At 35.0% G+C, this 15,716-nt stretch overlaps 1 protein-coding gene across 1 annotated transcript; it reads left to right on the top strand.

The window, feature by feature from the left end:
• The first annotated feature begins 11 nt into the window (after positions 1–11).
• LOC128982972 (beclin-1-like protein) lies at positions 12–14,673 on the top strand. The gene is made up of 9 exons (XM_054402087.1): positions 12–449; positions 3,783–3,946; positions 4,412–4,563; positions 5,823–5,880; positions 9,921–10,108; positions 11,013–11,292; positions 12,894–13,108; positions 13,296–13,426; positions 14,469–14,673. Exons 1-8 carry the CDS (start codon positions 338–340, stop codon positions 13,408–13,410), a joined length of 1,284 nt encoding a protein of 427 aa, XP_054258062.1. The 5' UTR covers positions 12–337; the 3' UTR covers positions 13,411–13,426; positions 14,469–14,673.
• Positions 14,674–15,716: the final 1,043 nt, after the last annotated feature.

The raw sequence follows: 15,716 nt of genomic DNA on the forward strand, positions 1-15,716 counted from the left end.
AGTTTATGTGTTGGTTGGGGAAGCAATTCGTTAATGTCAAAACAAAACAGTATAGCGTAATAGTGTTTAAAAATATCCCAATTAAATAAGTTTAGTTTGAACACTTTTATTTGGTCTAAAATTGATGATATAGATTTTGATAATACCTACCCGAATTAATTGACTAGTTACCTGAAGGAGTTTCTTAAGTTAAGGTTTACAATATATTGATACAAGTTAGAGTGCAAACTAGCCTAAGTTACTACCCTGTACGTTATATTTAAAGCCAAAGCTGTTACTGTGTTTACAACTTTCAAGTTTACATAAATTATTTACAAACGTTCCTGTTTGATTTACCATGGTAGATAGTAAAATCAACGTTAGTTTTGTGTGTCAAAGATGTCTCCAACCATTGAAGATGGACTCTTCTTTTGGGAATATAAATGAACATACCCTTGCAGAACTTACACGTAAGAAAGATTTTTTTATTCTTATGGCCTAGGCTACAAGTTTTATTTTTAGTTCATAACAATTCAACATTTTGACAAAGTCACAGTTGATCTTTGATGGAATAGGAATTCCTAACTTAGATCCATTGCAGTCAAAATTTTGGTATAGGCTACAATTCCACCATTAGCTAAGTATTTACGAACATTATCAAAACAAAAAACTATCACAATTTTCCATTCTATGAACCTAAGTTATGTCTAGGCCGCCCTACTTTTGATAATCATAGGCCTATCTTAATTAATAATTACCAGGTAAGTTTATACGGTAATTATTTACCCTACTATATGTCTACTTACAGTATTTTTAACGCTGAATCCAAAAATGCAATCAGTTTTGATCGGAGAGATTCCTAAGCGCCGTACAGTTATATAATTAATATTAAGCTTAAGTTTTGTTGATTTATTAACATATTTGTGGTATGGACGAGTCCAAGTTCTAGTGGTGACTAACACTAAAAGGGATGGAAGGTTTGTGGAGTGGAAACAGCTGTCAGTTGTTTACATTCTATACTAAACAGACAAAACCACACTCAACGCCATGAGAGCAAAATCAGAGTTACAATATGCAATAACTAGATTTTAAAAAGAAAATGGACTTTGGTGCTGTTTAGAAAATACAATAAATCAATTACGATACATAAACTATTAATCACATGAACATAAATTATAAAACAAAATAGAATTTATTCACGTAAAATATCAGTAATAGAAGCTAGGCCACTGCCGACATGATCATCGTCCTCATTCCAATCCTCAAACATTGACTAATGCCTCAACGTCTGGTAATGAACGTGCCATAGTGCAATCCCATAGTACATAATCCCATTGTGTCTAAAAGTGAAAACGTTCTACAGTGCATAATTTAATGTATCAGCAACTAATATAAATGATGTTACATAATCTAATCTAATCTAACCTAACCCAACCCAACCTTAATATTAATGTCGAAATCGCATTTTATGTCAGAAAGGGCATGTGAGGAAGATAGGTCGGACTTTATGCGGATTCGTGACTATATTAAGTCCTTTGAAGTGAGGTTAGATTAGGTAAGTTAAAGGTTAGGTTATAATGAACCGACTCATTAATTTATGCAACTTCCAGACTGTTTTTGCACTTGAAATAGTGGGTGAAACACAACGAAATAACAATATCAAAAATGTGCAAGCTCGTCGGTTCATTAAACCTAACCTTTACCTTCCTAATCTAACCTCACTTCAAAACACTTACCGGTAATACAGTCACGAATCCGCATAAAACCCGACCTACCTCCCTCACATGCCTAAATAAGAACTGATTATTTGGTTTCAAAGCGAATTTATTTGATTTCATTCCGCATTAGATCAAGTATAAACAGTTGTTTGCTCTTCTCACTCAGTCCTCACTCCTCACTCTTCACTCAGTACGGACCCGTCCAGACCACGCCATATTACCATTAGCCTACCACCTTCAGTACCACTCAATTATCCTTAGATTCGTAATCCTAACCTTCGTTTTACGGCCACTACGGCCACTTAGGAATCTCTCCGTCAAAAACTGATTGCATTTTTGGATTCAGCGTTAAAAATACTGTAAGTAGACATATAAAAATTACATCATATCCCAATGTAAATACGGTAAATATTAGCCACTTACCTTAATATTTTTAATTATAGAGTTAAGTTAATGTTAAGCCTAAGTTAGGCTTAGAATTAAAAAAGTAAAAATACCCATCCATCCTAACCTTGCCTTAGCCTATTACCTTATTACCGGTTCTTCATCTTTTACCCCATGGGAGATTGATGGTGTCATTAAATAACATGAAAAACACTTTACTAAACTTGATTGACTGAACTTGATACATTTACAAATTAAAAAAAAAACATATTTTTAACACTGAGGCTGTGGACAGGTGTACTTCAGCCCAGGCCTAGTAGAGGGTCATCAAAATACTCCTTCAGCGAGTAGTAGGCTTTTTCTTTAAAGTAGGCCTATGCAGTGAGTAGGCCTACCTTAAGGAGTTCCCTTTTGTCGAGAAGTACGATGGAGTTTGGCAACCTATTATATATTGTTAGGGCTCCATTACTAAAGGCCTTCTGTGTCCTTGATAGTCTAACTCTAGGAACATCTAGTTGGTTGCGATGCCTAGTAAGGTGATGATGTTTTGCAGCTCTGGAAGGAAACTCCTCAATATTATCTAGTACATACTTTATGCAGGCGAGGATATAGTGACCAAACACTGTTAGAATTCCCAGCCTGGCAAAGATAGGCTTGCAGTGAGCCAGACGATCGCTGAAGGTGATTGTTCGTAAAGCTCTCTTTTGCTGGACCAGGATGTCTTCGGTCGTGGGTGCGTGTCCCCATAACAGCACACCATAGCTCACGTGACAATGAAACATTTAATGATAGACATTCATTAGGTATTTCTCCGTGACCAGATACCTAGGTTTCAGGAGCAGGCAGCATAATGCCTAATTTATTCCAAGTTATTTTGTGTTTTACATTTGACATGAAATGTAAACGACGCAATTCGTGTAGCAAACATAACATTTCAATCGGAAATTGAAGTATTATTTTCATTGAAGCGATAAAATATAACTATAAACACACCATTATAATCTCATTATTAAGTTTGCTTATATTTAGGGTCTATAACATTATCTTCGTATTTGGTTATTAGTGTGGTGATTACATTTCTTACAATCTAAAATTACGTTTTTCTACACGCTACTACATAAGCAGATGGTTTATTGTTTTACAGTATCTTATATTATTTTATTGCTGTTAGTCAAAATAACATTTTTACGCTGCTACTCGTGAATCTTCACATTTTATCTTTTTATATTAGCTATCTTTAATCAATCTATTAGCGTGACGTATAGGCTACGTGCGAGTGCGGTTGCTAGTTTTTTCAAATGTATTTATTATATTCTAGAGTGACATATGAACATTTAAATACACTGTGAATAAGAAATACGGGTGATGAAAGTTCCGCGTGGTAATATTTATTTAGGTACTTAGAAAACGGAAACATTGCGCAGTGTTACACTGGTAAGGCCAGTTTAAAACATTAAAGTACTCAACGAGGGGACTTCTCGCTCATTTAAAATGGCTAATAAGTTAAAAATCATAATACTATATATTATATAATCCCGGGATCGGCTGAGACAAATCCCGAAATCCCGGGATTGAGACGCCAAGTTGGATATAAAATGTTCTTAGGACCAAGAAGGAAAATATAAACCCTAAGATATTTTTGAATGAAAACAAATTGTTACATTAGGTTTATTTCCCTTAAATAGTTGTAATTTTTTTCAGTACCTATTCTCTCAAGCCCTGAGGTAGATTTAGAATCACAAACTGCCAGTTTAGATCACATGATACCAGCATTCAGACTTATGGACTCAGCCAATGGCAGTAATGGATTCACCCTTGTTGGCAATGAGAATTCTACTACGGGGAGTTTGAGCCATATTATGAAAGTAAGTACAGTAGCCTTGTTCATATTTTTGTGTAGCTTAGGTATTGCGTATATAAGTATTGTTTCCTATGTGTATGCCTTGCCATTTTTAAGTTTTTTAATGAAATCGTCCAACCCCCAGGGTCCAGTTTTGTTACCAACCAATATCAATTTTATGTTTAATATAGCATGGTTAATTTGTCATCAACCAAATCATTTGAAAGCCCAATGTCAAGTAGCGCCTGGGCCAGAACTAGCTTGGAATCGAACCGGTGACCTTCAGATTTCAAGGCGACATCAATAACCAATCGGCTACCCAGACAATTTATTGTGAGCGACAGTGCTTATTTGTTTTTACCCACCTCTGCTCTAAATTTAAGTAGGGCTCTAAATTTATTCTGTGTCCCTTCAAAGTTACCGTAATTATTCTGCTGAAAATGGTATGAAACCACTGTAACCAGCTTTTATGAATTCTCCTTTTTTTTAGAAAACAGCAAGCTTGTTTGACGTTGTTTCTGCAAACTCGGAGGTGGACCACCCTCTGTGTGAGGAATGTACAGACACTCTGCTGGAGCTGATGGATAAGCAGTATCAGCTCACTGCTCAGGAGTGGAATGACTACAGTCAGTTTCTGAAAAGGTAAATTGGTCTACAGGCCTACACAGCCAGTAACTATATACAGCCCTGATTCTATAGGCCTTGGCCTGCTCAGCTGTTAATACAGTCCTGACTTTATAGGCCTCTATTTTAGTATCATGAACTTAAAGAAAAGCACGTTTCCCGTGATAGAAATCTTATCCCGAATTGGCTTTAATATTTTGAGGTATTATGCTAAACTTAAGCTACCTAGTTATCTAGACTTCTTTTTTTACTTTGCCCATCTGAAGGGGTGGGCTAATAAAACGGGAAGACCAAGTTTGAAGTTTCTAAGTAATTCAATCTACTCATCCATAGTTGCATTCATCTCCTACATTTCTTTATGTTTCTCAAACATTTTTCCACTGCAAATTCTTTGGCACTTAACTCAAAACAACCCTTACAACTATGTGGACAACATAAGGTCTCTGTTTGGTTCTGTAGCCTCTTATTTTCCTGGTTACTTAATATAGTGATCCTCTGTTAGTTCTTATGTTGCATTAGTGACAAGAACGGAAGAATTCTGCCAAGTTTTCATTGATCTTTGATCTTCCAGAACCGTTACACTTTGTACCCTCTGAAATGGAGCAAATACACTAAACTTTCTTGAATCTGTAATCTTCCTCAGAATGACCTTGACAGGAGGAACAATTTCATCTTGGATTAATTTATTTTGTCTGTAAATGATTTAAATAATTATTTTGTTTCTAAGGAAACATACAAATTACTTACTGTCAACATGCTGTTCAAGAGCCTTAGACCTTTTACAATGGATAGATTAAGACATTCAATTTTTCCTATAAAGTTGAAACCAAATTTAGAATGAAAAAAAAAAACATATGTATCTTAACTGAGTCTCCAACAGAATGTGCTGCTGTCAATTAGTGATTTATGTTATATCATTGACTATTGGATACTAACTATTGTATCCAAAGTCAAAGGTTTCAAACCAACCTCAAATCAAGCCAAGCAGAAAGGTCTACTTATGGATTTTTGTTAGGATAGCAGGCCTACCTAAGTATGTCCACTCTGGCCTAAGAAACACAAACAATGTATTCCACAGAAATTTGATGCAAGAGAGATACAGTAACTAATATGTAGTCCCATCTTCCTGACATTAGCACCTCGTTTCAAGCGTTGGACATTGTGAAAACAAAGTTCAAAGATAGGTTTTGGAGATTCAGTTAAAATATTATACTTAATTTGTTTGTAATTAGATGAGTTTTAGATAATTAATTCACACAATTTATTTTGATTTTCAGACTCGAAAAAGAAGAAACAAGTGATGGTCATGAAGCTCTTATGCAAGAATTAGCAAGTGTAAGAGATAAATATTCCTATCCTTAACAGAATATCCTATCTTTTTATACTATTTCATTCATGTTCAATACTTTTGGCTGTCATAGCCATAAAACAGAATGGAAGTTTTTACTAAGGGATAAAACAATATAATCAAACAATAGATATATTTGAGTTGTTTTGAGATATATTTTTTACTTTTAAAAGTTTTAAAGTATGGTGAATTCTTAATTATTATTGTGGTTGTTTGGGATGAAAATGCCTGCAAACTATAGATAGATAAATGAAAATTGTTGAAGCCATTTTGCATTTTATGATACAGATTTAGTATTCATTTGTTGTTAAAAACAGCAATACAAATTTAAATGGTGGCAAAAATAAAATATTTTGGAGACATGGTAGGGCCTATAGTACTTTCCAGCTATAATAAAGTATTTAATATAATAAATAGGTTACATACCTTATAAATCCGACAAACAGCTCATTTTAATTGAAGGTCGTTTACATGTTTCGGCTTGTATCGGCCATTGTCAAAACGTTGCAGTTGGATGGTGAAATCCTTGTCATTGTTTTCTACTAAAAGTACATACACAAACACATACACACGGACGGGACGAAAACATTACGAAAAACGAATAAAACTTTAAATAGGCCTATTAAATACACGGGCAGGACGCACGCACACCGTTGTCAAGGTCAGGATGCAGACTGGACTAGTTGTGTCGGTGTTGTCTTATCAGCTGATGTGGACTGCTGACCAATGGGCGTCAAACTCTGCCTTTGTTTTAATATGCTATTGAAAATGTGATGGGATTTGAATTTAAGTTTTTCATTCAGAATTACGCTCTCAAAATTGTTGTTCTCATTAACCTGTGCCTTATAAATTTCAAATTCTTCGAGAGTGTTAAGTCTGCTTCCCTTTTGGCAAATATGTAGGATTTCAAGGCCTTTACTAATATCGTTCATATCATGGTTTTTATCGACCAAATGCTGAGCAAACGATGATTTTTGTTTTGTATTACGAGGATCTGGTCTATGCTCCTTGTATCTAGTATTGAAATCTCTACCTGTCTGCCCAGTATACGTGCTAGGACAACTGGCGCAAGTTAATTTATATACACCACATTTGTCATATTTATCACCACATCTGGTTGAATTGTTTAAAATATTTACGGAACGATTAGTTGTTCTGAAGGATAGATTTATACCATGTTTTTTCAATTGTTTGGATAGGCCGTTATGCAGAATGTTACTGTATTCAACGCAAACATACTTCTCATTGTCCTTTCTTGTGAACTCAGATTTACTGGCTTTTGATTTATGTTTGTGAATGAGCTTATCAATTAAATTAATATGGTAACCATTGGCTATGGCAGTGTGTTTTATTATGCCTAGTTCTTTCTCATAATTCGCAATAGACATGGGTATGTTCAAGAGCCTATGTACCATACTGTTGTAAGCGGCATGTTTCTGAGATGGCGGGTGGTAAGATGAGGTGTGGATTGTCATATCTTTAGTCAATTACACAACAGCACCAGCCTTCAAAGTTGCTAAAAAGCTAGAACAGATTTTGAAAACGTACTTTAAGTTTTTAAATAACTACAGTTTAATTAATTCTTACGACTTTATCAACAAGACAAAAAATACAAACATAAAAATGCATTCAACGTTGGCATCTTTCGACATTGTAAATTTATACACCAACGTCCCTGTCAACAAAACATTAACCATCATTGAAAACAAGTTATTATCCGATTCCGATTTATTACCAGAGGCAGTAAATGAAATAATAGTTCTACTTAAGGAAATACTTAATCAAAACTATTTCACTTTCAACAACAACTTTTACAAACAATGTGATGGACTAGCCATGGGGTCTCCATTATCTGGAATTTTGGCTGATATATACCTTAACCACATTGAGAATGAACATATATTTTCTGATAAAAATAAACTCAAAAATAAAATACTAATGTACCATCGTTATGTTGATGACACTATACTGTTGTTTGATGGAAGTGCTAGACAACTTGATATATTACATAAATATTTAAACAGCATTGATCCAAAGCTAAAATTCACCCTGGAAACTGAAAACGCCAATAAAATCAACTTTTTAGACCTCACTATTGAGAAAATCAACAACAAATTTGATTACAGTGTTTATAGGAAACCAACCACAACAGATATGACAATCCACACCTCATCTTACCACCCGCCATCTCAGAAACATGCCGCTTACAACAGTATGGTACATAGGCTCTTGAACATACCCATGTCTATTGCGAATTATGAGAAAGAACTAGGCATAATAAAACACACTGCCATAGCCAATGGTTACCATATTAATTTAATTGATAAGCTCATTCACAAACATAAATCAAAAGCCAGTAAATCTGAGTTCACAAGAAAGGACAATGAGAAGTATGTTTGCGTTGAATACAGTAACATTCTGCATAACGGCCTATCCAAACAATTGAAAAAACATGGTATAAATCTATCCTTCAGAACAACTAATCGTTCCGTAAATATTTTAAACAATTCAACCAGATGTGGTGATAAATATGACAAATGTGGTGTATATAAATTAACTTGCGCCAGTTGTCCTAGCACGTATACTGGGCAGACAGGTAGAGATTTCAATACTAGATACAAGGAGCATAGACCAGATCCTCGTAATACAAAACAAAAATCATCGTTTGCTCAGCATTTGGTCGATAAAAACCATGATATGAACGATATTAGTAAAGGCCTTGAAATCCTACATATTTGCCAAAAGGGAAGCAGACTTAACACTCTCGAAGAATTTGAAATTTATAAGGCACAGGTTAATGAGAACAACAATTTTGAGAGCGTAATTCTGAATGAAAAACTTAAATTCAAATCCCATCACATTTTCAATAGCATATTAAAACAAAGGCAGAGTTTGACGCCCATTGGTCAGCAGTCCACATCAGCTGATAAGACAACACCGACACAACTAGTCCAGTCTGCATCCTGACCTTGACAACGGTGTGCGTGCGTCCTGCCCGTGTATTTAATAGGCCTATTTAAAGTTTTATTCGTTTTTCGTAATGTTTTCGTCCCGTCCGTGTGTATGTGTTTGTGTATGTACTTTTAGTAGAAAACAATGACAAGGATTTCACCATCCAACTGCAACGTTTTGACAATGGCCGATACAAGCCGAAACATGTAAACGACCTTCAATTAAAATGAGCTGTTTGTCGGATTTATAAGGTATGTAACCTATTTATTATATTGAATACAACAGCTCAGGAGCTAGAATGGAAATGAATTTTAATAAAGTATTTGGTATTAAAGCTAGTTTATATGAAAATTAGACCCCTCGTGTGTATTCTTTCTCAGTACAAATCAATACAAATGGATACTTACACACATTTACTTACATCACTCCTAAACAATTTTTTTGATTCAGTTAAAAAAAAAACACAAATATTTCTATACGTCTCGCCACCCTAAGTTGAGGCAGCCCAAACTGACCGGGAGGGTCATTACCGGCTGTTCCCGCACGACCCTTTATAATCCGATTAGCGACACTTCCGTGAACGCTCTAGTTCAATAATTATCATTAACAACTTTGATGCTGTTTGAACATGTTTGATGCATTAACAACATTATCATTAATAACTTTGATTTAATACACATTTCCGTTTTTGATGGGACAAAAACGGAAATGTTTGTTACCGGTAAATCAAAGTTATTAATGTAAATGACTATATTTATACATCGAAATTAAAATTTGTTAATGATAATTATTGAACTAGAGCGTTCTCGGAAGTGTTGCTAATCGGATTATAAAGGGTCGTGCGGGACCAGCCGGTAATGACCCTCCCGGTCAGTTTGGGCTGCCTCAACTTAGGGTGGCGAGACGTATACCCAAAACTCAAGAAAATTGATGACAAAGAGAAAGTAAAACGTTATTTCCCGTTAAAATTAAAACTTATATACGCTAGATTTATAAACCAAAGTTAAGGGTTGGCTCTATCACTTAAAAATCATTGGGTGCTATAAGTACTTGAAATACTTGTTACCTATTGCAGTTGAAGGATGAAGAAGAGCGTTTGAAGGCAGACTTGTTGGCTTTGCAAGAAGAACATCAGGCTGTAGAGAGGGATCTGAAAGAGAAGGAGTCAGAAAGAGAGAGATTGGAGAGAGAAGAGGACAGATACTGGAGAGAGTACAGCAGGCACAGGCGCGACTATATGATCAATGAAGATGAGCTGCAGAGGTAGGAGAGTCCCTTATAACAACCTCGTATCCGGCCACCACGGGACCAAGCCCCTGGCCAGATAAACCAATTTCTATGATAAAACCAAAAAAATTATACCTAATAAACACAACACTGCAACAGACTTGGAACATTTAACAGACTGTGTTTTCAATGTAACTGGTGTTTTCCACTTGGCCTAGTAAGTCCTACTAATATTATAAATGAGAAAGTTTGGATGTATGGATATATGGATGTATGGATGTATGTTTGTGACAAGTGAACGCGAAAAATACTGGTCGGATTGGGCTGAAATTTGGCATGATGATAGCTGACATTCCCGATTAACATATAGGCATATTCTTATTTCAAAAATCCTTTCGGGCTCCGCCCCAGTGGCTCTGGAGTTTCCCATGTTAACCTAATGAGAAATGGAATTATTGAATCTTAACAGCTGTTTCAATTAAACAAGTTGGTCCTGTTCTATGATGTTCAATAGCATTAAAGTTACAAGGATTGCCAACAGGGTGCAGCACTATTATTTCTTTTACATTTATGACAACAGCTAATTTGCAACCAAAAGGTGAGTGAGCGTAGCGAACGAACTTCAACCTGGAGGCGAGTTAGCGAAGCGAACGAGCTAAACTGAAGGCAAGTGAGCGCAGCGAATGAGCTCCAACCTAAAGGTGAGTGAGCGTAGCGAACGAGCTCCAACCTAAAGGTGAGTGAGCGTAGCAAACAAACTTCAACAAGGACGGCCTAGTAAGTTTATACATATTTTTGTTTAATAAAAGTTAGCTATGATGTTGTTGGTGTTGTATCCATTTCAAATGTGACCATTAATTTTGCTCTTCTCAGTTCATAGACATCTCCTTAAATAAACTACTAGCTACTTTTTTCGGTAATCAAATTGTTTAAATTTCAGCATAGAGTGTCAGCTATCCTATGCTCAGTCACAGCTGGACAGGTTGAAGAAGACCAATGTGTTCAACGCTACTTTCCACATCTGGCACAGTGGGCATGGCCACTTCGGCACAATAAACAACTTCCGTCTGGGTCGGCTGCCGAGCGCTCCTGTAGACTGGAGTGAGATCAATGCTGCGTGGGGCCAGACTGCGCTGCTGCTCACTGCACTTGCACGCAAAATGAACCTCACGTTTGAGAGGTACCGAGTTGTACCTTACGGCAATCACTCGTACATTGAGGTAACTACATATTATCTTGTATGTCTATTGGTTGCTAGGAATGTATTCATAATTTGCTATTAGTAGTAAATAATTTCCTTGTCATGTTATCATCATGGAGAATAAACTAAAACCAATGTAGATAGTTTGGTGTGGATAATTTTCTTTAGGTTGGCAAATTTCTTTATTTGAGTAGGATTTTACAACAAAAAAACATTTGTGACATTTGGGAGTTCCTTGCGAATATAAGCACTCATAATGTATAACTTTATTTGTATTAGGTGTAGGTATGATAGTTAAACCCCCTTGGTTAAAATCTTTTATAGAATAAAAAATCAAAATGCAATATTGCGACTCAATTATGCACCTGGGTGCAAAATACACCTTGTTTTTCAACTTTGTGCTGCTCTTCCTGACAAACTATTGATATGAAACTTTTACTGAAAAATCTGCAAGTACCTGATAATTTCTTGTCAGATCAGACCAACAGTTGGCCAAAGGGGTTGGTTTGGACCTGGAATAATTTTTGGGCCAGACCCGGGTCAAGTCGGGCCAAGCTTTTATTTTTGTGTTCGCAGATAGCATTTGTGAAAACGCACAATCAAAAATTGACATGCTTAACGGTTTGCAGCAATAATGATGATGTTGTCTCGAGACTGGAAAATATATTAATTAGTTTTCTATGTAATTCGTTATATATAACATATAATTATTATAAATATATTATATATAACAATATATTATATAAAACAAATATAAAATATATAATTAGTTAATTACACGTTTGCTACTGATTGCCACAGACCGAGGTATACATTTGAATCTTACACATAGACCGGCTGTCACTTGGCTAACAGTACACACAGACCATGGGCGAAAACCTGTAAAACAGTGATCATTGACATTGTAATACGCTACAGTAAAGTTTGTAAATAATTTATCTTGTTTTTTTGAATTTTTATAACCTTTTGTAATGTCGCATATTTACGACGCTCGGTCTACAGCGAAGATAATAGTGAAAATTATCATACTGTAGTTTTCATGAAATAGACCAAACGTCACATATGCGACAGCTCATTTTTGTTTGTGTTTTGAGGTGAAAATCGGACGACTAATATTAAAGTGGCGTTTTAAATTGTTTTAAATCCAAATAACCAGGAGGGTAGCTGAAAATTAACTTGCACCCCCTTAACTTTTTAAATATTTGAGATATGTGAAATTGGTTTGTGGCAACCTTTTTAGATAGTGGCCACCCTCCTGGTTAATTGGATTTGATGCGTGGTTTTAGGGCGCCACTTTGTTATTAGTGGTCCGATTTTGGTTTTCTTTACGACAATTGTTTAAGGTCGCCATTTCATTGAAAAGTATTAATTAAAAGTATTAAAGTATTTTTGTCATGGAAAATTTTAAGCTACTCCCTATCCCCGCTACCCCTTAGGGCAAAATTTAAACTAGCCATAATTGTTGTAGCTCCTCATTTCTAAGAAGGAGAAAACCGCTTCCATTTATCTCAAGTTCAAAATTTAAGGGGGAATGCAAGTTACTTTTCAGCCACCCTGTATAATATACAGAACAACAGAACCTATCTTTAAATTTATAGCCTCTTTTGTTATGTACCCAAGGTGTTATCAGACCACAAGGAGTTACCATTGTATGGTTCTGGAGGCTTCAGATTCCTGTGGGACACCAAGTTTGATGCTGCCATGGTAGCCTTCCTAGACTGTCTACAGCAGTTCAAAGAGGAGGTTGAGAAGGGAGATTCTGGCTTCTGCCTACCTTACAAAATGGACCGAGGAAAGATCGAGGATGCTTCCACTGGCAACTCTTTTTCGGTCAAGTAAGTTAATTTTGATTAATTTTAATTGTTGATCAGCTAGTAAGTTTGTTTACTGATTTGTGTGCCCATTTAGGTGAGGTAATAAATGTGGCAGTGTTGTAAAAGTTTTACTGCTTTAGAAGGTTAAATAAGAGAATTTTAATATTTTACAGTCATAACTTATAAAATACTTTTATTTTTTTTACAGAATTCAGTTCAACTCAGAAGAGCAATGGACTAAAGCACTAAAGTTCTTGCTTACAAATCTCAAATGGGGCTTGGCTTGGGTTTCATCGCAGTTTGCCAAAGATCAACTAGAGTAGATCAACATTCAGACAGGTAAGTCTTTGTACTTGAAGAATAATTATATTTTTTTTAGTTGCTTTATCTCATGTAATAACTTCTTGCAACTGCTACGAACAAGTTTGGGAAAATCTTAGGTTTGTTTTGAATTAAAACTTTTTAAACCCACCATATTTATCATTATCATTTCATTTTAATTCAAACAATGCTGTCCCTGTGTCAATGAGTCAATCCTTTATTTTAAAATAAAAAATAACATAACTTTACATTCAGCAAAGCTGGCGTAACAGGTGATATTGTCACGAAGTAGGCCTACTAAAACCTTAAGACTAAAAAGACTAGCCTATTTATATGAAATTACTAAAACTAAATCAACTCATCGTTCAAAATAAAAAGAGAGTTAACATTTTGATAGTCCTATGTCTTATTGGTTAACAATTTAGAGACTTCCTTTTTGAATTCATCAATTGTTTCTACAGTTTTGATACGTTCTGGTAATTAGTTACACATTTCCCCCCAAATACTGTGGAAGATTTTCAATTGCAATAAGCCTGTGAATGGGCAGTGTAAATCATATTAATTCCTAGTTCAGAAAGTTAGTTTTCAAAGTCCAAGACTTGTTGTAGAACTGTAATTTGAAAAGCATACTTTATTAAGGTTTTTTTTAGCCAGAATAGCTACATATTCATCCCAATTCAGATTATCGTGCAAAGCCTAAAAGTTTGATAGAGTTGGTGCCATTAATAACTTTACCACTAAAGTTTAGTTGTATATTTATTTTAAAAGTCATGAGTGGTTTTGAATCTGATTATGTGAGTTTTTGCATAATCATAAAGTTAGGTCTTAAGCCATTTGCTTGGAACCATGAGTTCATCAAATACATGATTGATTGTGTATTTTTCATAATGTTTTGGAATTTCAAATCTGACCCCATTCTCAATTGAGTGAGAAAGTCTGATAGTGCTCTACTGTACTTTGATTGCTCAGTGAGAAAGAGTATAATCAACAAGCCATTTGTAAAGATTTAAATATTCACATTGGACTTGGATCATTTTACAATCATATTTCCCTGTTACAGGTTCTAGGGCTGTGCTTGAATCAGTGTGATCATACTAGACATGTGATTTTTCCTACAAGATATTTGCAATGCTAAGTATATTCTATATGAAGTCTTATCTGTGTACTGTTAATTAATTGTTTTAGTATTTATTCTGCAATGTTTAGTTAAAATTGTATCAGCTTTTGTATGGCTTTAGTTTGTACTAGTGAAGTTAAAATAATTATATCAATTATATTTGTATGTTAAAATTTTGTTAAAATAAGTTGTTCTTATTTATTACCTTTCAAAAGAAAGACCCATATTTGATAAAAATATTGTAGTTTTCTTGTGTATTTCCTGAACAAGTTACTTGGCACCCCATCATAATCCAGAATAAACACTATCCTAACATACTTTTAAAGATTGATTGAGCTGAAAACCCTAACACTTTATACTATACTTTGAAAAACCTAGTAAAATAATTTAAGAATCTAAATCAGCCAACCTAATCAATAAGTTAAAAAATAGAGTTTTTAGGTTTGCTATCTATTTTATCGTTATGTCTACAGTACTCAATAAGGCGTTACATTGTATGCACTGCCAGACTGATTGAAACAATTTGAAACGTTGATATGAGCAATGGATTGGTGACTAAATGAAAATCAATAAACATTATGTACTATACTAAACATCACCTGTGTAGTGTTCTTATTGCACTCGTACCACTGAATAGTACATTCTATCTTTACAATATAATTTTCACCACACTACACTGAAAGGGGTACAGTAGCTGGTTTCTATACTCTTAAGCAGCCCACACACTAGCGCGCATATGCCTTGCGTGGCTCGTGTTGAGGTGACTGCGAGCGGTCGAGGCACATGTGTGACTTAAATAGTGACCACCCACTAAAGACACATGCGCGCCACATTGTCCTTGACTATGCAAATACTGGGTTATAACAGCAAATACTGTACAACAGTTATGTTGAAATCATTATAATAAACTGAATTGTATTGTGACCTTGTTACTTTTTAACTATTTGTTTTTCATTTTTGTATTTTTTAGTACTGAGGATTTTTAAGATAACAAACAAAGTTACTAAAGAATAAAATATGCCTTTTAATAGGACATCAGACGTGATTATTCTTCAATTAATGGCTGAGTTAAATCCAGCAAAAAGTGATGAAAAGTTGTTATGGTTTTTAGGTTTATAATACGCTTATAAGCCTATAAAGAGTGATAACTAAGGCATTTAGAGTATAAGAGTTTTAGACTTGGATTTAATA

The sequence above is a fragment of the Macrosteles quadrilineatus genome, unplaced genomic scaffold (assembly GCF_028750875.1).
Source record: "Macrosteles quadrilineatus isolate MER2022 unplaced genomic scaffold, UCM_ALF_1.0 Scaffold_1__1_contigs__length_201487025, whole genome shotgun sequence".
Taxonomy (NCBI): domain Eukaryota; kingdom Metazoa; phylum Arthropoda; class Insecta; order Hemiptera; family Cicadellidae; genus Macrosteles; species Macrosteles quadrilineatus.

Bases quoted from the DNA above. Each gene is read 5' to 3' on its own strand.
- LOC128982972 (XM_054402087.1), top strand. From the start codon at position 338: ATGGTAGATAGTAAAATCAACGTTAGTTTTGTGTGTCAAAGATGTCTC. The intron at 4,564-5,822 runs GTAAATTGGTCT...TTTGATTTTCAG, and splicing joins TACAGTCAGTTTCTGAAAAG to ACTCGAAAAAGAAGAAACAA. The intron at 10,109-11,012 runs GTAGGAGAGTCC...TTTAAATTTCAG, and splicing joins AATGAAGATGAGCTGCAGAG to CATAGAGTGTCAGCTATCCT.